The sequence below is a fragment of the Accipiter gentilis genome, chromosome 33 (genome assembly GCF_929443795.1).
Source record: "Accipiter gentilis chromosome 33, bAccGen1.1, whole genome shotgun sequence".
NCBI lineage: Eukaryota > Metazoa > Chordata > Aves > Accipitriformes > Accipitridae > Astur > Astur gentilis.
This window is the reverse complement of record NC_064912.1, coordinates 2765097-2789692: the sequence shown is the minus strand read 5'-3', so window position 1 is coordinate 2789692 and position 24596 is coordinate 2765097. Positions and strand designations below refer to the sequence as shown.

The 24596-nt window shown below is 40.6% G+C and overlaps 1 protein-coding gene across 9 annotated transcripts in view; it reads left to right on the top strand.

The window, feature by feature from the left end:
• The window catches only part of DNAAF8 (dynein axonemal assembly factor 8), a 96602-nt gene that overhangs the window by 57718 nt on the left and 14288 nt on the right, over positions 1-24596 (top strand). For 8 of the 9 annotated variants that reach the window (XR_007504543.1, XM_049791471.1, XM_049791470.1 and 5 more), the window contains 9 exons: positions 2107-2261; positions 3620-3764; positions 6608-6739; positions 8216-8410; positions 9680-10006; positions 11600-11674; positions 13295-13348; positions 15418-15587; positions 20976-21171. Coding sequence is in view for 8 of the 9 variants with exons in the window: in XM_049791471.1 (XP_049647428.1) it covers positions 2107-2261; positions 3620-3764; positions 6608-6739; positions 8216-8410; positions 9680-10006; positions 11600-11674; positions 13295-13348; positions 15418-15587; positions 20976-21171 (1449 nt within the window). In the remaining variant the exon portion in view is untranslated. The remainder of the gene's footprint in view (positions 1-2106; positions 2262-3619; positions 3765-6607; positions 6740-8215; positions 8411-9679; positions 10007-11599; positions 11675-13294; positions 13349-15417; positions 15588-20975; positions 21172-24596) is intronic. The other variant, XM_049791475.1, reaches the window with a different exon arrangement.

The window sequence follows — 24596 nt, the reverse complement described above, 5'->3', positions numbered from 1 at the left end:
TGTTATTTGGGATTGGTATTGATGGCAGCTGGTTGCTGCTGATGGAATGAGGCACATTTTCTGTGTCCCTTTCCTTTTATGGCCATTAATGATTCACATTTGATGTGGGCTGCTGAGTTACACCACACCATGTTCCATCTGTATTTGGGTTCAGGAAGTCACTTCCAAGCTTTGCTCCCCAGATAGATAACTGTATCTTGACTCTCAGAAGAGAAGCTGAAAAATCTGGTCTGGGAGCAGACACCGTATGGGATTTTTAGGAAAGGAAACATTCACTGACTCCTTTCCTCAGGTCTCCAGCAGCTTCTCTTGGGGACAGGAAGATACACCCATGCAAAACAAGCATACTTAAGCTCTCACCAGGTATATCTGCCCCTTCTCAGTAATCAAAGTTTTGCTGACCCTAGCAGGTATTCTTGTTAATTTGGGATATGTGTATGTGAAAAATGTTTTTTAAAAAGTGTTATCAACTAGGGAGGAACCAAAATCTTACCACCTGCAACCCTAAATTTTGACAGTTCACCTATAATGAATATGACACTAATGTCAGTCTGGCTCAAAGCCTGCAAAATTAAAGCCATAAAGCCAAATAGAAATTTTAGGCAAAGAAACACTCTGCCTGTTCCATCCTTAGTAGTAAACACAAGCTTTCCTTTGTTTTGTTGCATTTGCTTTGAACTACTAGACCAAGCCTTGATCAGATTTGGGGGGGGACAGATATCCATATCACAAAGTCTAGAACTGAAAGGAACATTCACTGCTTATAGTCCTACCCCCAAAACCAAGTGTAATTGGGACACAGAGACTAAAATACTCCAGCGTCGTTATATTGTTCGGTTTGAGTTAAGAGAAATTAACAGGGCATTGTAGAGGAAACCCCGGTGGAAGTGATGCTGAGGATTTGTTTTCAGAGCTCACTCTTGGCAGGTTATGGAGATCTGAATGTACATTGTGTAAAGAAAAAAAGCTATATTAGGACTAGGACAGTGTAATAATGCAGGTGATGGTAAAAACAGAGACCCAAGATGAGACTAGAACAAACCAAAGACCTCAGGTAGATCAAAGGCTTCAGGGAAAAGTCTTGAGCTTGTTCTATAATACCTAAGATGAGGCTTAGAAACTGCTCAGGAGGTCTCGTAGGCTCTTTCTTCTGAGCTTGCTCATAGCATGTGTTGCCACCCTGTTGGCAGTGAGCTTGGGGTTCAACTTGGAAAACAGGGGTCTAACAACCCAAGGTTGTAACCCAACATAAATTCCAGTTGCTTCTACAACCTTACCTACTGGGATGAGGGATACAAGGAGAGCACGAACAGCCAGACCTAGTGGATGAGAATCAGGTAGGAGAGAGCAGGCTGGTACCATTATCATGATGACCAAGTACAAGAACCTGTGAAGCCACAGATGGTGCCAAACCAGAGAGTGAGGTGAGGTCATGATCACAGGCTGGTCCAAAGATTCAGGAGACCATGCCAAAAGGCAAGCTCTAGGATGAAGGTTAAAGACAGGACTAAAGAAGGGAAAAGAGGAAACAGAAGGTAGTGCTGAACAAGACTGTAGAAGCTAGCTACAGGCTAGGACCACCAATAATAGCAGAGAGGAATGGCTGGGCTTGCTTCATGCACTTTGTAGTGGACAAATTGCCAGCTGGTCTTGTTGACCTTATTTAGTTGCTTATCAGTGTGGCCAGGCTTATCAGGTCCTTAGCCCTTGAGGAAACCAACTGCTGTCAGATTGCCAGCTGTAAAGGTAACAGCTCAAACACAGCCTGGCAGGGGCTGACACACAGCTAGCACATGAACTGAGAGCACAGATACCTCAAAGATAGACCAATAGCTCATAGATAGCTAGATAGACCTGATGAGACAGACTATCTGGGGTACAGGATTCATAAAGACATTACTGATGATGCCATAAGCTTTTCCATTCGAGGTTGGCCTCCGATAGCAGTCATTATGAGCTGGATAGAGCAAATAAACCGTAAAATACATTGTCACCATTTAGAATGTGCTTCAAGTTGGAACTAGCCAATATAAGAGTTGCCTTGCACTGATACCACAGCTTCTGTGGAAATAATATGCTACTATTCTTACCCTCTTTTTGATCTAGGGGACATCATATTGATGGTGTCACCTGTGGTATCTCCTCATGCATACGGTAATGTGATTTCGGTCTGTACTCATCGGGGGTTTGTCCTGCAAGGAGTCAGACAGCTGCAGCTTTCACCCAAGCAAGCCGTTGTGCTGAGCATGACAACAAGTCAGGTACTGGACAGAACACACAGCTTGATTGTATACCTTGGGTTACCAGTTGTTCTGAAACTAATTATGCTGTGAGCTTACGGATGTGTGGGCCAACGCTCCTCTAGTAAGTGTCCTCAAGGACACTCATTCCCTCTTTACTAGCTAGCCAGCACTCACGTTCTCTGTATTCCTGTGAGCGGTACTCAGCTTTCAGTGCTGTTTTTTTCTCTAGTAGGAAAATCCCACCAAGCCTCAGCCTCTCACTGAGAACAAAAGTGTAAATTCATAATCAGGCCTCCTCCTGCTAAGGCAAACATGAATTTTGCCATTGATCTCAAAATAAACAAGAGCAGGCAGTAGCCCCATAAACCAAAATAACAATTTCTGATCTGCAAACGTGTATTCAGGAGAATAGTCTTCATCTAACAGACTGATGTTTGATTAGGTACTTCGCAGTCCCTCTGGGACTGCTTATGGCCTGTCAGCATGAAGTCCCCTAGTTTAATGCATTCCAGATGGGTTGCGAAAAGAGCTTTCCTATTGTCAAAAATAACAAATTTTTTCTTTTTCTCTGAAGCTCTGTCTAACATGATGATAGATTTGAGTTAGAGTGCAGTTGGCGTTTTGACAAGTCAGCCTAAGGAAACAGCAATAATCATAAATGCAAGATTTCAGTCAAACTTAACATATGCAAGAAGTCCAGTTCTGCACTTCTTACATGATAAATCACCTAGGAATCATATAACATTTTCTCTTACAAAGGAGTGGACCCCTTATTATCATGCTTATGGTTGTTTGCAATGTCAATCAGGAAATGCATCATTTTGCAAATTAAACTGTATGCAAAGCCCCTCTTTTCTGCTTGTTGTGCAGTCAAACCTGAGGAATAATACTTTACCTGCCCATAATATTTTGTAGAATAAACACAATTTATGTATGGAAAATTTGGCCCAAATAGCCAAATATTTGGAGCATGCTCCTAAATGGCCATTTAAGAAGTTAACAGCAGCAACTACTGCTTCAACTGCTGTTTGAAGCTCAATGTTTATGAAAAAATCATCCCTTCATTTAGGACTCAAGATCATTTTTGCATGAGTGACTTAGGATGGTACCACATATCAACTGAGTTATAACTGTTGTGGCTTTAGTCCAGCCCAGTTGCAGGGCAGAACATTTTTATGTTAAGCTTCTTCCCTGAGGTTTAAATTAAGTTTCTCTGTCTCATGAATAGATGATGCATGAACACCCAGTTATTGGAAGTTACTATGGCTCAGCTGGTGAGCTGTATCTTGTTATGCCATTGTAACTTAACTATTTGCTTGAGCTCTATAATGATTACATCTGGATTTAGTAGCCTAATCTGGCCCTCATTATTTCAGATTGCTGTATTTTGCCCTAGCAAGATTTCAAGTTCACCTGATAGTTCTGCAAGAGGAGAGCTTTCCACTGAACCGCGCATGCACTGTCTCATTTTGCTGCTGAGGAAAGAGAATGCTAGTCATCACATTCCTGCATTGGTAAAAGGTAACCCTTTCACTGCTCAACAGCCTTGGAAAAGGTTTGCATTTCAGTGCATGCGAGAGAAACATTAACAATCTAACCACAGCTGTTACATTGCAGGGCATATTTTTTGAGAATATCAGCGCCTGATAGTTTTGCTGTATGTATCTCCAGACCAACGTGTAAATCAGTCACTACTACATATCCGACAGAGCAGATTTATCTTTGTCAGTTGTTTGATCTTTGGCACTGGAGTCTTCTTGAACTTAGAATCATAGAGTAATTCATGTTGGAAGGGACCTCGGAAGGTCTCTCATCCAACGTCCTGCTCAATATAGCATCAGCAATGAATTCAGATCAGGGTGCTCAGGGCTTTTTTCAGTCAAGTCTTGAAAATCTGCAAGGACAGAGATTCCCCTGCCTCTCTGGGCCTTTGCTCCGATGCTTGACCATTCTTATGGGGAACTGTTTTTCCTTTATGTCAAGTTGGAACCTCCTCTGTTTGAATTTGTGAACTACTGTACACCTCCATAACGGGCCTGGCTTCATCATCTCAATAACCTTCTGTTAGGTATTCTTATTGCACAGAGAGGTAGGGTAGCAAAAATACGTACGTGCCACTGAGCCTGAGGATAGCAGCTGATCCTGTCAACCTCAGCCCTGAGTTCCGCATACTTGTGCCTTCCAAGCATCTGAACTGTAACTCATTTTATATGTAGGGACTGCCAAAAAACAGACAAGTTGCTGCCCCAAATCTTACTTGAGTCAGACTCTGTTCCGAGGCTCTTGTTCAGGAAAAGAGTTATGTGGTTTTCTTAAGCATGAGCTGACATTGGTCTCAAGTGGGGAAGATCACAGGCAACAGCAACGATCAGTAGGGAACAAAGAACCTGCCTTGCTTGCTTCATCCTGCTCTGGCAGTGGGCATGTTGCCTGCAGCAGGAGAGTCCATTCCTGCATCTGTTTTCCTGCAACCGCCCCTTCAGACACCACCGCTGAGAGAAGAGGATCACTGTTGCTGACCCCTCCATTAACACCACCACAAATAGCTTGTGAAGGAGACATTTGTCCACTGCCCGATTGCTTCCTTTAATCTATCCGCCGTAGGAAAGAACATTTAGAGGTTCGGAAAAAAAAAAAGACGATTCAAAAAGTCCTCTGCTTTTTCTCCCGAGACTGTCACAGAATGTTCCGAAAACACATACAGACACAGTGGATTAATCATGGCACACTAATTACAGCACCGTGTCACCTGCTGCCTGTAGACCCAAGGAAAGTTGCTCATTAAAGAAGTACAGTTTCTGCTGCTTTTCTCACAGAGTGCCCCAGATGATGTTTATGGTGTTCATGTTTTGCATGGGGAAATTTCCACTAGAAATATATAGGTGGGCACTGGAACAAAGGATATTCTGGAAAGGTAAAATGTTTTCCCTCACTGTAGAGAGCTTGTGTTTTTTTCCAATACATGCAGATTTTGCAAATGCCTCTTTCTGTGTTCTGTGGTTGTTTCAGAACTGATCCAGAGAGATACCTTATTCCATATTCTGGAGCCCTGGGGCGGGGAAGCTGACATTCTTGCCACATAAGCTATGGTTTGGTCTCTGGGAAGTGTAGAACAGCACTAGTATTTGAGTAGGGTAAATACCACACTAAGAAGTTTTGCATTTGTAATCAATACCCCTGAAATGCAGTTACCCCTTCAAGGTCTTGAACACTAATCAATTTTCAAAGCAAGAAAAATTCAACAATCGTTCCTGAAATAGAGCAGATGGATAGATAGGTGTGTTTGGATAATGGATCTCTATCTTGAGGATCAAACACCATAAATTTTTGTCCAAGCTTTACTTTTTGCCATGCATTGAGTTTGAATAAACAGCAGGTAATGCTGCTGTAGCAGTGATGGCACGTTTTTTTTGGTTACTCATGCCAGCTGAATTTTGAGAAGCATATAGGCGATTATCAGTGGTAGAAGCTCAAATTTCATCAGTACTACCTTTATGTCTGAGGTTTGCCATCAGCCTCTAGTGCTAATAATCTGTTTCCCACGCTATACTACAGTAAATTTTGGACAGGCTTGTATGGTAGAAAGCAATCAAATGTATACAAAGTAATTTAAAAAATAATAAGCCTTTAAAACTGTGGTCTGAAATACTATGACAGAAGGCTGAACCAATTGTTGTGGAATTGTACTATATGGCAGTACCTTAATGCACTGCCTATGCATAGCCCAGCCTTTTGGAGGAAGAACGGGAACTGAGAGATTGCTAGTTTCAAGCGCTTACTGTCTGTAAAAGTGGCATGGAATCAGCTATTTTCCAGACTGGGAGTTACATGAGCAGAACATGATGTTTCTGTTCAGGTCTGTAATCCTAGCAACGCCTTTGAGGCCACATGGTGCAGTGTAGGATGCAGGACACCTTGAGGGCCTGCACTCAAGCACTGGGCTCAAGATTTGTGACTTCTTTTCCTTGTAGATACCAACCTATTCAAGACACTTGTTATAATTCAAGAGCTGTGTAGCTTCTTCTATGCATTTGTTCCACATTTCAGTTCACATCAGGAGTTAGAAGGTAATAGGAACAACTGGGGTGCTGGTCATGAAGCAGAGGTGTCTCCAGACAAAGCTGTGGCCAAGCCTCAATTTTAAACAGCTACTTGCTCCACTATAAGTGAATATGATTTGGGGGAGAGGGGATGATTAAGTTGCATTTCATGTCTCTTAGGTAAGCTCAGCATGACCCACATGAATGTCTCTGTAATGGAACTGTGGTCAGATGAAGCAAAACATTCGATAAGAAGAGTGTTTTCATGTCAGACTGCATCACAGAGCTTCGTATTCCTCACCTTTTCTTTTGTTCTGTGCATAGGACTGATGAATGGACTGGCAAAGCAAGGCCTCCTTGGCAACAGGCAGAACAACCTGCCTGCCACTGCTGGGCTGGACGACTCTATGTATTTTCATGTAGTTCCTTACACCGAGACCTTGCTGCAGACACTGGGTAGGTCAAAGCTATGGGAAATGCATTGTTCTGGCTTTTATAAGGTCTGGCAACCTTATTAGGGGATTTTCCTGAATAAGAACATTAGGAATATGCTTGTTGTTTACAACAACTCGTTTAGTGTTCTGCTGCCCATCAATCATAGTAATTCTCATTGGATGTCTTCTGTTGCTGGGTAATGAATGGAAGAATCAATAAAAAACCGAAATGGAAATACCTTTTTAAAGTAAATAAAAAATATGTGGAAAAATTAATTATTTGAATGTGCCATGGTAACAACCAATTAAGCCTTAAACCTACCATAATTAAAAGATTAATATCCAATCAATACATATTTATTGCCATAGTTTCAAAAGAAGTCAAAGTATTAAAATGAGATAAATTGGTGGTTAAGTGTGTAAAACTAGAATTTGCTGAAGTGATAAATGTTGGCAGCTGTAGTTCTTCTGTAGGTGCAGAGAAGACACTTTTTCATTTCACTTTACTCAGATGTTCTTAATTTCAGTTTATACAGTTGAATTCATGTCAGTAACTCATTCATTCAAAGCTGGGAAATTGATAGGACTTGGAAAAAGCAAGTAAATGTGTTTTCTGTTATAAATCTATGACTCAAATCGGTAAGATAGTCTTAAACCTACTGGTTCTATACACTTGGAGGTCATGGTAATCAGATGTTTATTTCACTAACTACAGGTAGTGTTTTCTTATGTATTCAGCAGGTTAATACAGTTTTATTTAACTATTTAAATTATTTTAAATTTTGGATACCAGGATTTTTAACGGAAGTATATTGCTCTCCAAAACCAAATTCACTAAATCATAAGGAAAAATAATAATCAAATGCATGTCATTCACCATTTTCTAGCATTATGAAATGTTAAGATGTAGGAATAACTAAGTAAATAAATGTTAATCTATAAAATTGCTTAAATAATAATCTAGTGAAACAGTATGAAATCAAACACATTTCTGATGGGCTGGGGATTCTGCCGGCTATACTATTCCCAATACACCATAGATATACGCATGGTATTTTAACAGTCCCCAGTTTAGCCCGCAATTGTATGCCATATAATCTCCAAGAAAGCCAAATTAAGTATCAATTTAATGTGAAGTCAGTCATTAGTTATCAATCTGAAATTGATGCCTTAAATCATTTTGGTATTGATCTATCAACTCTGCTTAATGGTGTGAATAAGGATATCAAAATTACAATTGAATATATTAGCTTTACATGACAAAAAGTAATTCCAGTTAAGGAATGTGACTAATTAAGTAAGGGTTTGCTGTGATACTGCTCCTCGTGCATGATTCTTCTTCTGGCCATGCTGACCTGCAGTGTGAGGAGCAATACCACAGTGAGGCACTGGTCTTTGTCTGCTCAGTTTAGAATTAGTCAATTCCTTCACACTAAAAAAGACTTGAGATTTGTTTTTGTGGGGTAACTAGTTTTGTTTTGATGATCTCCCTGGGCAGGAGGAAACCTCAGTGCAGTACCAGACCCCCGTAACATTACTCTGGATCTTTTCTACAATCGAACATATGCTTCTGATCCTGAAATGGAGCAAGTTGTCATGCTGACGGTGGTTGGAATGGGTGCTATGAAGAGTGCCGGAGAGCTCCTTCACCAGATCCTTCTTCCTGGGCGCAATAATCAATCTCAGAGTGCAGGTGATCCAAGCTCTTGGCAAGGGCTGTAGAAGTTGGTCAGGAAAGTTTATCCTGTCTAGCTATTTTTATCATAGCAGGAACATTATGAAAAATGCCATGAAAGGGGCCTCGGGAAGGAGGACAGGTTTCTTTGCTTACCAGCCTAAAGAACTGAAGAATTTATTGTGTCTAGTTAGTCATGGGCAAGGCCACTTTTCATATTGCAAACAGCTCAGGTAGGCATAATTGTCTTCAGAGAGTGTCAAATTAGTTCAAAGATGTGCTTAGGCTTACTAAGCCTTTTATGTAATCCTGAGCATTGTGTCTCTCCCTAAGTACTGGGAGATAAAGCAGGTGTGTAATTGGGGCACAGCAACAGGTATTCAGAAGTCACAAACTCTATTCTGACCGCTGACATCCTTTGTAATCAGAAGCAAGACGCTTCACCACTTCATGCTTTGTTTCCTCATGCACACAGGAGGAATAACCACACTATCTCCCACATTAAATGCTTACAAGTGGAAAGCAGGATGATGATTTTATATAATTTCATTATATAGATTGCATCGAAGTGCAATAATACAGAAAGTGTACTAACAAAGGGCAGAAGTCTGGCACCCTGTCTTGCACTATGTTGTATCCTACTCTCTTTAAATGCTACTATGGAGTAAGTTCTGTATCACGGTAGGTGAAGAGAAGATTCTAGCTGGCAGAAGCTTCCAGCAACATGCAATCATGGATTGAGCCCCTAAATATCTTGCTACATTGGAAGTAAGATTACTTTACAAACACAACAACTTTTAAACTACTTTAGAGACAAGTCAGCATTAAATTGTAGCTTATTACTATAATGAACATAGCTTAAAGTAGAATATTATGAGAGGTGGTAAAGGATCTATAATTATGGATTGTACTGTGTCAAACCACATTGTTATCAGTGTATTCTCAGTGTTTCCCTTTCAACTCTTCTCCATTAGCTGTGTTCTCTAATCAAATCATGGCACTTATTCTCTGTGGCTCCCTGTTGATTTCCCAGATAGCCCATTTTTTGTTTTCACTGTAATGTAATTTCCTAGCATTTGTATCTTGTGGTTTTTCCCAGTATATTTCTATATCTGCATTACAGCCCATTTTGGATGCAACAGGGGGGCAAAGTCAAAGCAGCTTTGGAACTTGTTGTCTAGTAAAAAAATCAATGTGAGTTTAGAACACTTGTTTCCAAAAGAAAACACAGCTTCTGTGAAACACATGCTGTCAACTGATGCTTAACAGATTTCTTTTGACTTGCAGAAGACCTTGATTTGGGATTTGAGCTCCTAAGTCTCAAGTGGTTGCCCCGTCTCACTCGACATCAGGCCAGAGAAATAACCCCTTTTGAGGTTGGAGATACTTCCTGGCAAAGAAGCCTTGATATACTAATGTCAAACCCAGTCCTTGTGTGTGCATTACGGCGGATCGATGCCTTCAAAGTTCTTGCAGATGCATTGAAAAGATTAACACAATGCAGGGAGAAGCTAAGCAAAAGTGGCAGTCTTCTAGAGACAGTGATGGCCTTGACCCCAGAAGTGGCATTCAGACAAGCCATCCTCTTCTTCACAGAGATGGATTTTGTAACTGGTAAGACATGTTTTTACTGTTTATAATGTCCCCAGGTATAAGGTGTTTGGGAATTTATTGAACTTGGACACAGGAATCCAATGCTACAGGTTTTTCTCAGGCACAGAAAAACTTAATTTGGGGTTAAATCCTGTGCTTGGCTGAATAATGATGAGGGATGTGAAATCAGCAGGAGCCAGCTGAGGTCATCTCCAAGTTGGCCTATTAATTGAATGTGGCTATGCATGGCCTTGTGCCCTTTCTGAAGATCTCAAGGGACTCCATAAATACTAAAATTAGATATTAACAGCAGCTGGCAGGACCAGTAAGTAGTACTATGTATCTTGCCTCTGTATATGAGAAACTGAGAAACAGAGGCCAAGATCTATCCCACCTAATTGTGGTGCCTAACACGTTGAGGCTAGATGCCCTGGCCTTGCTCTGTACTCAGGCAGACAAAGGTACAACCAATCTGCAAGAGCTGAAGAAAGCAGATTTCTTGAATTTCTTTTTATCCTGGAAGAGAATGAACAGTTCATGAGGAACAGAGATGTTTGTTGTCAAAAGCTTCTCAGACTTCACTGATATATGCTAGCATTGATCTTTCAGCATAGTAAACTTGCTAGTTTCCTCCTGTAGCAAGAAATGTCTCTTTAGCCATGCCTCTTTAAACTAAATCACTCTGCAGACTATGGTGTTGTTGATATTGGATGCTTTGGAGCATCAGAGTCTGAGCTCTCACTGTTTGCTTCTAATGTGGAATATATCGGCATTATCATCTCCATTCTTGGGGATGCCCTGACTCCTCACACCTAGAGATAAACAGTTCAGAGCCTGACGATTTCTGATTATTCAGAGACAGAGAAATCAAGATTGTAGTAACACCATGTATCAACTGAGGAGTGACGCAGTTCCATAAGTGCATTCATGCTTTGTAATTTATAGCTCTTCCCCTATCTTTTAGTGGGGAAGAAAGGTCCTTTGTTGTCAACACAAACTTAGACACTTGTGTCAAACACACAGCACTTACGTAGTGCAGAGTAACAAGGTGGCTTTACTGAATAGAAAGAAGAAAATGTGATAGTGTCTGGAAAAAGATGGTCATTTTAGTCTCACAAAAAGTTAGATTTGACAGTGAACTACATGGGTGTTTTACATGAGATTGGAGAGCAAAAAGAGGAGGCCTTCAAAAAAGAAGTCAGACATCCCAAATTGGTGTATAAAACTGTAAGAATTCATGCATTGCTGCCCTTCGTTAAAGTTATCTTGAGACCAAAAGGCAGGATAAGAGGAAAGCAGATCACTTTATTGAGGGAGGTTGTAATCACAGTGCCAGACTTTCACATGAAAGCCATTGTCAAAAACAAAGGAGCATAGCTGAAGCATGAATTCAGCATCCTGCACTATCTCTTTTATAAAGTCATTACATTTTTTCCTCCTGTTTTGGTTGCTGTGGGAGGAATGGAGAGGTATTCATGCTAGAGAATGGTCAGCTGGTCAAACGTCTGCCATTTCCCCTGCTAAATAAAATTACCTTTGTCATCCCCCACCCCCGCAAACAGTGAAGGTCTCCCATCTGTGAATCCATAAAAATACATCTCCTTCCTTTTACAGATGCAGAACACCGCCTTGCTATGAAATACCTGCCACCACCTGGCAAGAGGTCCAGGGCTGAAGGTAAAATCAGAAGTATGTACCAGTTGTCTCTTGGAGAAAAACAAATAATTTTATACTCTTAAAATAGATTGGAGAAAACTATAACTCTATGTTCTCTGTCAGAGTCATTAAAATGGGATTAGTAAACCTTTGGTTAGACATCATATCGCAGGCAATTAGGAAGAAAAGGCCAGATGGGTCCACTTGGTACTGGGGGAAGGTGGTAGTATTGCCAGATCACCTTTCTTCTACACAGTTCTTCTGTGCATGCTTGGATGACCTATCTAGGGCTGGTGTGGAATGGAGACTAGAAGAGTAGTTAATGCCAGCTCTTTAGTAGCCCTTTTCAGATGTAGATCTCAAAAAAGATGAGTTTCATTATGTTTTACAGAGCGGTAATTGAAGCCTAGAGAGGTGAAATGTGTTGATCACCATTGCCTGACAAGTGAGTGACAGAAATCAGAGCAGAATGCACATTTCCTAAGTCTCAGACAGGGGCTCTGTCATTTGGATCACAGTGTCACCCAAGTCACCAGGGAATTCACAGATCCTAGAAGTTATTTCAAATAACCCCAATACTAAAGAAAAAAAATAGTACTGTGAGGATGTGAGCTAAAAAGTTATGAGTCAAGGACCTTGTAGCTGGTTCTACCTTCTATATATACTCTTATTATTCCCAAAAAATAAATGAGATGCATGTGGAAAGAGAAAAAGGTCTCATTAAAAGAAAATAATACTTTGGCTACGTACCTTCCAGATACATTGCCCTGGGAAACAGAAATACAAGGGTTTCGGACAATAATAAATACAAAAGAATGGTAATTTTGTTTTGACGAACAGATTTTAGTTTTCTGTTATCTACCTTGCATGTCACCCTGGCTAAACTTGCCAATCATGGGAAAAGAAAGTCCTTTATCAATCTGAGACAAGCTTCTCCTCATTGCACCCCAGTTCTAGGTAACTTCTCAATTCACATGTGCCTTGAAGTGCCTTAAATTTTCCTCACCTCTCCAGGTCACTGCAGGTTTTACATTAGACTGAAGGAAACATTTTTATATAGGCTTTTGTCATAAGTTCTGACTTACCAGACTCTTTTTATAGTGGTCTGCTCTTACAAAGAACCACTGAAGCGACCATTCCAGGCTGCTTGGGGAATGTCAGTGAGGTTTTTATCAGCAGAGCTGAGGAAAGGACTGAACAACAGTCAGAATACACAGCCCTTCTTTGCTTCCAAGAGCACAAGACAGGACATTAAAGAAAACACCTGAGCTTCTTGGACTTACACCCGAAACAAGGCAGCTTCTAACTCGACTGTGTAATATTGGGAGCACAAAGGTAGCTTAAAACCAACATTAGCCACTCCCTGAAATACACGGAAAAGATAACCAAGAATCAACATGGTTTAATACTTGCAGTCCTTTTCAGCATATGCTATTGGTCTTACTGGAGTAGTGGTAAGTACGACATCTCCCAGGCCATCCCAATACATCTGAATGTCTGAAATCAAGCCATGCATGTCCCAGTATAACACTTTGAAATAAGTGTGTTGTATCAATGTTGGCTGCATTATGTAGAGATGATTGCAACATTCTCAAATTATTGTCCCAGAACATGCATACCGCTTACTCAAATCTATCTGCTTTTCTTATTTAGTGGGAGAGAGCCAGAGATGTCATGCAGAATCACTGTTTACCTACTTGCAAACAGGTGAGAGAAGAGCAGCTTTGTGGAGCTAACTGGTCTACATGTACCAGCTAAAAATAAACAAAACTATTATACCCACTTTTTCTTAGGCTTGAATACAGTCAGTGATACACTCTCTTTTCTAAGCATGCCAGGAAATCTGACATTTGCTTCTCTTGAGTTCACACTTATTTTAAGCCACACACATATCTAAAGTATTGTATATAAAATAAACAGTATTATTCACAGTTACACTATGAAATCAAAACCTATGTCATAATTTTTTGGGGAAAAAATAATTGGCTGTGAGGAAGGGATCTGAAAATATTACAAAGCAGAAAAACATAACAAAGACCAGGCAACTTGGCCAAAACTGGAAAGGCCACTAAACAGCCAGAACTGGAGATGGAAATCAGGCATGTTTGAGGGCTGCCAAACAGGTGCCTCTGATAATTCATGATCAATAGAGACTGTTCCATTGATAGATAGCAGTATTTTCTCTAACTGTTGTTACTTATAATCACTGAGGAGAGAAAACCAACTCTAGGTGGCAAGGTGTCCCACCTGTTTTCAATACTTGTCTTTGACCAGACCAAGATGGCAAGGTAACATAAGACAAATCACTCCTGAAGTGTACAAAGTACATAAATATGCAGCATGTAGTGATTCACATACCACAAGAATGAGAATGTTTGCCCAGAAACATAGCAGATGGTGAGTAAAACATCTTGAGGACAATGAACAGTTATGTAATGTATACAGTCAAGATTGCCATTATGCATGCGAGCAGCTGAGTGGATCTGAGCGGCTTGCTTCTGCACTTGCAGGCTGTTGCTATGGCATTTAAACCTTTCTGTTCAAGAATGATGTGAAGAAAATAGCAGATCTTTAATAGGAGGGCTAGCAGCACCATAAGGGTTAAGTTTCATTATGAAGTGGGGGGGGCAGTAATCTTGCTTTTTATTTTTGATCCCGTATTTCTCTGTCATGAATCAGCAACATGCTTCTTGCCATTTGAAAATAAAGCATGCATTAATTATATGTAGCATTGTTGATGCTTCATTGCATCAATATCTGTATAATTAGTAGTGGGGTGTACAGGAAATGTAAAATGACATTTTATGTACACAAGTAGATAATCATGGATCAATTTTAGCAGCCTGCAGTACTGTTACCTCATGCTTCATACTAATTGACATGGTTAGGCACCAGCAGTTAATGGGTCCTAGCTGACTGATTCTGACACTACAGTTGCCATTAAATCTTCAAAGGATGTCATTAGGATAAAATCTTAACTATATTCCTAGTAATAAGGAACTTTAGATTAGCAAAATTAATAATTTGAAAATACTGTCATTTAAAAATGAAATTTATGCATTTTCTGCCTTTTAATACATTTTGTATCATCAGACAGCAAAACTATCTAGGTCTGTTTTATTTTCTGTTTCTCATAGCACACTGAGTGCTGCACCTGGCTGGCAGCTCTGCTGAGAGACCTTTGTCAGAAGGAAAAAGTTTTTGCTGAAATTTCAATTTTACTAAACACAATTCTATTTGTAATAGGTTTATAACATTAATTGGGACCTGTCATACTTGTTAGTGCCTCTCTGAAACATAGCTCTGAGAGATACAGAACACTGAAAAATAAACTGTGAGGAATAAGAATTTAATAGCTGCCTTAAGGATTATATCACATAATCACTACAGTATACATGAAAAATGTAAAAGTGAATATCTCATCCCTTTTAAAACATTCCTGTATAATAGAATGGATTGAGTCTTATCTTACAGACCTGCCACAAACTTTTTGGACTCAGAGCAGACTTCTTGCAAAAAAAAGAAGAATCTACAAGCCTAGCCTGTTTTAGATATATTTTTAATCTAAAAATCAAACAAAACAAATCAAACCCAAAATCCTATACGCACAGGTATTTTTATGGACTTGTTTTGTTGAAATTTTTATGAACTTCATGCCAGCTTTTAGATAACCCTCTTCTACAGATGTCTGTCCAGGCTAGTAAACAAATATTGCTGTATGGTTTACATCTGTTTCTAGGAGCAGCTTTGGGTTTCACTAGTGTGCTTTGTTACAGGAGCCCAGATTCTTTGCACAGTGCTGCTGATCAAACCTGGTGCCTGGAGCCATAGTCTTGCAAGGATCCTCCGAAAACTAGACCTAGAAAAATTCAGTGTGGTTGGGATGAAACACATAAACCTGGAACCAGACATTGCCTTAAGACTCCTTTCTTCTGAAGCGAAACAGGTTTGTTAAGAAACTAGCAGATCTGTGACTATGCTTAGGTTTAGAGTGGGGAAATATGTTAGCTAGTGAATAATCCCTTCCTGAAAAAAAACAAAAATTCCCATCCGGGATTTCTGAGTTGTTAGCAGTGAGCTATATAGAACAATCAGATCTGCACTGGTATCAGACACAAAGAAAGCTGACATGCTGATGGTTTCTTTTATCGCATGCCATAAAGAAGCAGACCTGGTTTCTCTAAAACAAAAGTTTGGGGGATATGGGCAATACAGACCTCCCAGGAATCTGTTTAGTTGCTAATTTGCAATGCTGACTCTTTAACTGCAAAACAGGTGTTCTCTCTTTCTTCCCCAAGGTCATTCCAGGTAGGGCACATCTAAGGAGCATACCACACCCTCTGCACGTGTTCCTGGTTTTCCTTCCATGTGTTTAAACCTGGGAGCTGGGAAACTTTCATTGCGCTACCAGAGAATATAAACCTCTGGAGCCCTGTTACCTTATATTACATTACATATACAGCTGAATCTCTGTTCCAGGAGCATGTGTTTAAGAGTCTGTAAAAATGACCTGCAAAGAGAGAAAATTGAGTTACTGTCATTTCTAATGTCTAACAGACAATAAAGGTCGTTCTTAAATGTTGAGGTGTTATGGGGTTTCATTAGCTAAAACTAGATCTGTGTTTCTGCTCTTTCATAGCATTAGAAATTAATTTTTCCCAACCTGAAATATCCTGATTGAGTGTAAAGATACTGTGAAAGCCAGGAAACTGAAAGCTGAGCATTTTAGAGGAGTTAGACTGTCCCGTCCTCCCCCCCCCCCCCCCCCCCCCTCTTTGGGAAAAAAAAAATCCTTGTTATTTGATTCGTTTCATGAAGACATTTAACTAATTAACTTTTACAGAAAACAAGCCTTTATAATCGATATTGCTCTTGGGTTAAGCTGGGAGAGTTGATAGCACTCTCATAGAAATTCTTAATAGAGTCTTCCAGAAGAAGACAGGAACATGCCAGGACAGTGCTCTAACATAACCATCAATCAGGAACAATTAATACCTTCTGCGTGATAGCAAAGCAATGGAGCACAAGCATTTGATTTTTAAATATTTACAGACCACTGGTAAGAGGGATATAGTGGCTCTTAGAGTTGATGGGGAAGTGCTTTTCCATATGGCTTTTAATCATACAGCTAAATACAAAAATGCTTAGTTGATCATCTGAAACAGAAGACATTTTAAAAAATCCAAATGTTTACCTCAGGAAGTAATGCAGATACATGCGGGGTAAATTTGAAGAGAGGTTGTTTTATGAAAATTTTCTGTTACTTGTTTTTGGAATTCTCTAATACACTAGAGCAGCTGTTGAGCATTGATTTAGTTTCTTTGAAGAGCTGGTGACTAATGAGTTTAAAAATTACAGACTATTGGGTTTTTGTTCATGGAAAAAAACAACCAGGTTTTGAAGTGAGAAAGCAGAGATAACAGACTGCCTTTGGCAAGGGGGAATGGACAGTAGGAAATGCTTTCTGCTGTACAGGGGCTCCTTCTCATTTTTAGAACACATCTGAAAGTCTGTCACTTACGAGGGCTGAAAAAGGCTGAGCTCCCAAGATAAGTAGGTAGATTTTCAAAAAGCCTCAGCATGCTTCAGGGACTGAGTTATTTTGAAAATCTGGATTGTAAGTGTTATAATGGCAGCTGGTGGAGGCACAACTATTTTTCACAGCTGAATTTCATATAAAGCATTTGAATTGGAGTGATGTTCATTGTCGATCTGTTTCTCAGGTTAGGGGACAATGGGATACAGTGCTGTTTTTAAAATGAGGCTCTTAATATGGGGGCAAATTGCTGAAATTTTAGCATCTCCTGTTGAAGAACATGGAGCCAGTGTGTCTGACCCTACTAGAAATTCTGTCCAGGGCTTTTTATCTCCTCGTCTAGAGCCTGATCCAGAATCCATCTCCAGAAATCCCTAGAAAACTGCCATGTGCTCTGCAATGTGCCAGTTTGTTTTGTGTACATAGTACTTGATAGCAAATTTGGGTTTTATTCACTGGTAGCAAGACTACCTAGCAACTCCTTCTACCGAATGTATTATTTACATGCACATCAACAAATATCCTCAGCAACATGATTTCAGATACATGATTGCTTTTTCAACTTAAATACTAACAGGCAGTTTCTAAGTAGCTTTTGGCCTTTGGCGTACAATAAATAATGGATTGGTCTGCTGTTTGCTGAGGTTATCTAATCACAGGAGCCATGATAATACTTTTTATCTGAAGTTTAATAATAATTTTAAAAACTAAAGGTCAGGTAAATAGAGCTGACATTGTCTTCTCAGCTCCTAGCACGACCTGATTGTGTTCAGACTGAGAAGCGACTGCTCCCAGAGGGAGTTCTGCTCGTGGAGGCTGTGTCTCCTTTCTGTGCTTATCCAGCGGATCCAGTCCTGCAGAGATTTGCCGGTTTGCATGCTAGCTAGAAAGGTTGATTTTTACAGTGGAACCTGACCATTCTGTTGGGGATTACCTGATATGATTGCCTGCAGTAACAGGTCACTGGACTCAATAACTTGATGGATTCCCTCCAGTCCTATCTTGTGATTCTAATGGTAGAGGCAGAAGGAGAATTTTGCTGCTTTTTAATCCCGTTAGTCCTCCAGAGCCAACGCACAGCTGGAACTTCCTCTCTGTGTGCATCAACAAAATTGCTCACTGAATTCAAGTCAGCTGCACATGTGCAATCTTGCCGCAGCTGCTCGGGTATCAGCAAGGACGCGGTTTGAAGACGGTGTGGAGGCAGGATGTAAATAAAGGCATCATTTGGCTGGCAGAGTCTAGAGCGGATGTGAGGATATATCAGAAGTAAAGAAGTCACCTTGACTCCCTGACACCATTGGTAGCAATTAGAAACAACGTCATCTTTAACCCAAAGTCTTCACGTTTTCTGGGGAACAACTGAAAGACAGGAAACAGAGACAAAACGGTTTTGTTATGTAGATCTAAAAGCACTGTTTAGAAGCTCTGGAACAAAGTAATTTCATTTATTATGGTCTGTTTAACAGAAACTACGTCTTTGAATGTTTTCTTTTGCAGATGTTTCTGACGTGGATGAATGTTGATATGTTATATCCAGTCCCTTTGAAAGTTTTCATGAAGTCATCAGTGTTTTTCATGTCCCAAAGAGAAGGCCCTTAGAAAAGGGGATTATATACATATTTTTTTAAACTAACAAAAATTTTCAAGCAAAAAGGTTTTATTTTGTATTATATAGAACTGAATGAATGTCAAAATTTTGCAATGTACTGTGACGTGCTGAAATTCTTCATCCTCACCTAACAGAGCTCTCATTACAGGAGAGCTTGTGAAACTTTCCTGTACGTATCGCATGTGCAGTCATGTGATGTGACTGACATCCCAGGGTTTCATTTGCCCTGTATTTCCGTGGGGTGGGAGGTTTGACAAATATCACAACTTGTATCAAACCCTTTACATAACTAACCAATTTCAGCACGGGGGGGTTCTCATGGATCATTTTGCATTTTCAAATACAGGGGAGAATAGCAGGACTGAGCCAACGGTTTTCAATTTATAGCCTACTTCTTAGAAATGCAGTTTAGGAGAAATGTGAGAGAGAGATGATTTGGGTCAAAGTCAGTGAATGGTTTCATATGATAGAAAAGCAAAAGAGGTCTTGAAGTATTTTATCTCCATATTTTTAAATTAAATGATGGGATTTTCTTTTTGAAATGTTTTATCTAGAGAATTGCTGTATTCTGGTGCTTTTAGAAGATGAAATAATAGAGGAGTTAAAACCTTTAGGGGGCTGAATAATGTGATTCAGCTGAATCAAGTGGTGGTTTTTCCCCCTTGTTTTCATTTCCTCAAAAACTGGAAAAAAAGTAAATAACCATGGCTTAGTTCAGCCAGTGAGCTGAAAATGCTGCTGTTTGTAAGCTGTGCTGAGCATATAGTGCTGGCATAGAGCTTCTCTGCAGCAGAGGTGTTGCCGCACTGTGGAGCACAGGGAGGCAGAGCTGGGTGCTCCTGCCACTGTATTAAGATGAAAGGGGCAGGGGGAGGCAGCCTGCGGCTGCTATGGACACCCTGACCTCATGCTCCATGGAGACATCTGCAACAAGCCTGGCTTTCGAAGGTTCTGCTTAATTAAAACAGCCAGCAAGGCTGTGAGCGTTCTGCTGCCCCTTGGTAGCCTTCTGCCCCAGGCACTTGCTACCTTTCCCCGTGCTTCTCAATCATTGTAGGTCTCCAGCCTACAAATTGCACTCTTCTCGCTGGTGCAGTAGTTGCTAGTTATCATTACCACTCAACCTTAGTTAAAATAAAGATCCCAGGGTGTTGTGACCTGCGCAGCTACAAGAGGAAGATCTCTGCTCAGGAGTGGTCACAGGCTGAACTGACCATACTTGGAAAAGAAACAAAGGTAGAGGAATTTGTCATGGAGCGCAATGCATCAGTGGCAAAGCCAGGAGGGTGAAGTGTTTTCTTTCGGCCCCCATCTAGTACCCTGTTCTGAGCCTCCTTGTTTTAAGCTCACTATTTCTGTAGTCCTGATCTAACTAATGTATGAAATTCTACCACCCTCTGGGAGAAGCTAAGCTCTAGCAGCAGGGTGGGTGTGGGGGTCCTTCCTTTCATGAATTCAAAAAGAAAAGTTCTGGTGTTTGTAATCTGTCATTTTCTGTCGGCCAGAGGATTAAATATGGCTCCTTATCCCAGAGCATTTATGACCCTGTCAATATTGCTAATGTCCGTTGCTTCCACCCTATCCACATGTCACACCGAAGGTAAAGTGAAAAGGGTATTGCATCAATCAAAGGTTCAGCAGTAGACAACTGAACTGTAGAGTAGCAATTTGTCCTTACCCGCTGAAAATGAACTCCATCTCTGGTACCTAGCATGTACAGACATGCAGAACAAGTCACAGCACAAGGCTTTTCTGTCTTTAGAAATAGGATTTTGTTTCCTTTCTTACTAAAAGATTTTAAGAAACTACTAAAGTTGTTTGTATGTGTAAATACTACCATTGGCTGATCTATGACCATGGGGACTAAAACCACAAGCTGCTATGGCTTAAGCTCAGTGCTTAACTTTTTCTTTAGCTCTGTGTAGACTCAGGGTGGGAACAAGACTGCCTATTACCTGGTGGATGTCACAACAAATACTGGCTTGGTGGCCACAGTATATATTCTGGAAGCTCTGCCTGCAGAGACCACTAGCATGTATATTACAAAGAGGGGAGAAAGCAAGGAGTAATGGAAGATGTGCTTGCTTCAAACAAGGATGGGTCTAGCCAAAGGAAAGCTGGGATGTACCCAGTGCTCACCAACACTGTTCATTATAATGTCTTCCATCTCTGTTATTTCTTTTCAGGATCCTGGTCTTTTAGAAGCTCATTGTACCTACCTTACCTCAGGCACTGCTCTTGTGCTGTGTCTTCAGAGGCCAAATGCTGTGAAGAAGCTGATAGATTTACTGGGGCCAGAGGATCCTAAGCTAGCCCAGGCACTAGATCCGTTCCTCTGGAGGGCTCAGTATGGCATCAGCACAGTCCAAAATGGATTTTACGGTAGGTTTTTGTAAAAGAAAAGTCCAAAGGCTCAGATATGCTAATGGAAAAAAAATATATTATGTACTGTTACCTCCTGCATTGTCAATACAGATCTAGCCTTGGCAGGCAGTAGAGACCATTATTCCCTAGGAAGCTTTCATTGTTTTCTTGGTGGCTGAGCTGAGTATGTCTCAAGCTATGAAATATTCTCCCAGAAGGTATATTAAAAAAAGTTTTTTTCCCAGAACAGCTCTAGATCTGTCTTCCATCAGAACAGATTTCCTTTGATCTTTTCACTGCTTGGTCATTTTGTACTTTTAGCTTGGTTATTTTGTAATTATCCCCAAGAACCCATCTGTCTTCTATCTGCTTGTGAGTCCCCTCCTGATAACTTCATAAGCTATTGGCCAACTGCAACCAGATTTCACAGAGGGATAAAAGACTTCAAGATACTGAGTTCCTGTAACATCTCAAAACGTTAATGACTGGCTAGAGAGAGGTGATCAAAAATTGCTCTCACTGAGGAAAGCAGGTAAACTCAGCTGTTTTCGATTTGGAGAGGCTCTTGCCAGTTGCCACATCAACAGAGGCACACCAGCTATTCAGCACCCTCAGTGTGCTGAACCAGTCAGTTCATCTGCCAGCAGCAGGGGAACTAGGATGTTGCAGTGTGAATGTTGGGTGGGTATGATGGGAGATAGCTGAGAGTGTGGGTGAAGGATGGGAAAACGGGAAGTATTGCTGAAGACAGTGGCCTATAGAGAACCGAGGGTATGGCCGGAGGGGGCCTGGGCTATTGGTACAAGGAGAGAAGGATGTAATTCAAAATTCCTAAGGAATTAAGCATCATTAGTTCACTGTCCATGAGTAGTGTTTTTCCTCAGTGTGGTACTGATTGTGCTATTTGTAGTTAAAGGAATATAAAAATAATAAAAGCAATAGTTTCTGTGAACACAGGAGAGCTAGCAGGCACTGTATGCCTTCAGGTTCCAGCACTTTCCTGTTGAGATACATTGGATTATTTGACTCCTTCTGTTGTATCCTGTGCTGTCAAATCACTCCCTCTTTTTGTCTACATCAAGTGGTGTTTTGAGGAGAACTGGTAGAGAGTGAAGTAGCCACCTTGTACAGCTTGGGGAAGAGAATCAACCCCTTGATGTAGAACCTTTTTTTTTTTTTTTTTTTTTAAATCAGATATGATCATAATCCTTAGGACCAAGACTAAACTGAGAGAGATCTTTGACCATGATTACTCACAAGATCTCATCTGTGGGAGTGACTGAAGAGCAGGATCTACCTACACAAAAGAAATGGTCAGGGCTCTTCAGCCAATACTTTTCTGCTGTCAGCCCCTGCTGCTTTTGCTCCTAAGATTAATGGATTGTGTATCCAGGTTGCCTTGAGAATGAGAACTCATCATTCACAGCTAAGAATGGGTAATATATACCCCAAACTTAAGATACTCCTGCTACAGTTAGAGCATCCCTAGTGTAACTCAGTTAAAGATTAGTTTATATTAGTAAGAGAGGCTGAGTCTCATCTTGTCTTTCACTGGGAGCCACAGAGCGCTCACTGTGTTAGAGAAACTCTCAGATGTCTGCTTAGGGATTCCCTTCAGTTCCCTGCTTCCTTCTAAGACTGGGCTGAGCACAGAGCTGAACTAGCTGGCCACCACCTGCCCTCTGAGACCAGATTGTGCATTGTTGGAGCCAGCGATATGGCTGGCTCACAGAGCCATCCTTGCACACATTCAGAGATAATGGATGCAGCTGTAGCTACTGTACTAACTCTGACTCAAGAATCTGATCCAGCTGTTATGCCAATGAGGTGTCTGTCCATAAGGAAAGGAGTGTTCACAACCCCTTGCACCTCCAAGAGCTTGCCCTCTAATAAGGATGAAACATTTACCTACAAGTTAAGCAGGAAGAGCTTAATCATTGCATGAGTAATCATTTGGGGTACTGGGGAAGACCATCTTCCTTTCCTAGGAGGGAATACTAAGCTTTTTCAGTTTTGCTCCAGCTGAGCAAGATCTCTAGTTAATGCTATCTTGCTGAAGTAGAGCAAACTCTAGCTGTGTGTTTCCTCCCAAAGTGACTGGGGAAATTCAGTTAAGGTGAAGACCAGGTTCCAGTGATACTGTTGAATGAAGTAACACAGTTTTAATACTCTTTGAGGCTCAGCTGCAGAAGTAAACCTGCATTCTTCTCATCTCTTCTGGGTCTTATGAAGTCATTGTATAGTGCCTTTTCTTGAACCCAAAGAGCTCTTACACATGCATCTTATACAGTCTTATACCTTGAGCAAAGTGTTGCTAGCTTTGGGAGCATTTGTGTCCTCTGTAATGGCATCAATGATTTAAACAAGGAAGATTTGACATAGAGGTACTTAAAGGATCCAGCACAACTTATACACTGGTGACTTATGCAATCTTAGGATTGTAAACTACTGCGTTAAGGACTCTGGCTATACAATACCTGGAATTATGAAGTTCAAACAGGGCTGAGTGCTCTAAGAGCAGTAAGACATGATTCTTTGAATGGGTAGCCTGCAAAGGTGGTAATATTTCAGAGGGTGTTTGCGTTTTGTGTATTTGTATCCCAGGAGTATGGATCTGTGCCAGCACATTGACAATCTATCTGAACTCCAGTTATATAGAAATAGCTTTTTCTTCTCTAACATCTTCCACCCACAAATCTCAAAACATTCAGAGTAGTGCTTTATAACACTGTTGCTTTACAGGGAAATACTCAGATGCTAAGCCTGGAGGGACGTCTTAAGTCACTGAGTTCAGTTAATTCTCTCACAGACAACCCCATCGTGTGTTCCCTTTCATAAGCATCCACCCCAATTGGATGGTTGTGACAGAACTTCACCGCTCTGATAGCTAGAAGTCTTATGTTTTCAAACTTAAAGATAGTCATATACAGTTTGTATCCATTTGTTCTTGTGCCAATACCTGTAATTTAATGTTAAGTAGTTCTTTTTTCTTCTCTGACCTTTTCTACCCTGATGTGTTTTTCAGAAATCAGATTCCTTCTCAGCTTTGTGTCATGTTGGGTCAAACAAGCCAAGGTCTTTTAGTTCTAACTCTTCAGATGATACTCCATTCCTTCTGTGATCCTCACATTATTTCTCTGTACCTGTTCCAGTCTCAATTTACGTTTCTTGACCACAGGTGAATAGAATAGTACACTGCTATCAGCAATGTCTCATACTAATTCTGAAATCTTTTGTAAATCAGAGCCCCCAGCATATTTGGGACTTACATTACTGTTACTAAGCTAATTTGTCTGACTAACTAGTAGCTCCTTCCTATTCAGTAAGACCAGCCTGATGTGATCCAGAAGCAAGGGAACAACAATGGGGGATTGGAGCTAGTATTGAAGAGTTTCACTGGCTCCTTAACACAATTCCCTTGACTACAGTGTTAGGAAATAGAA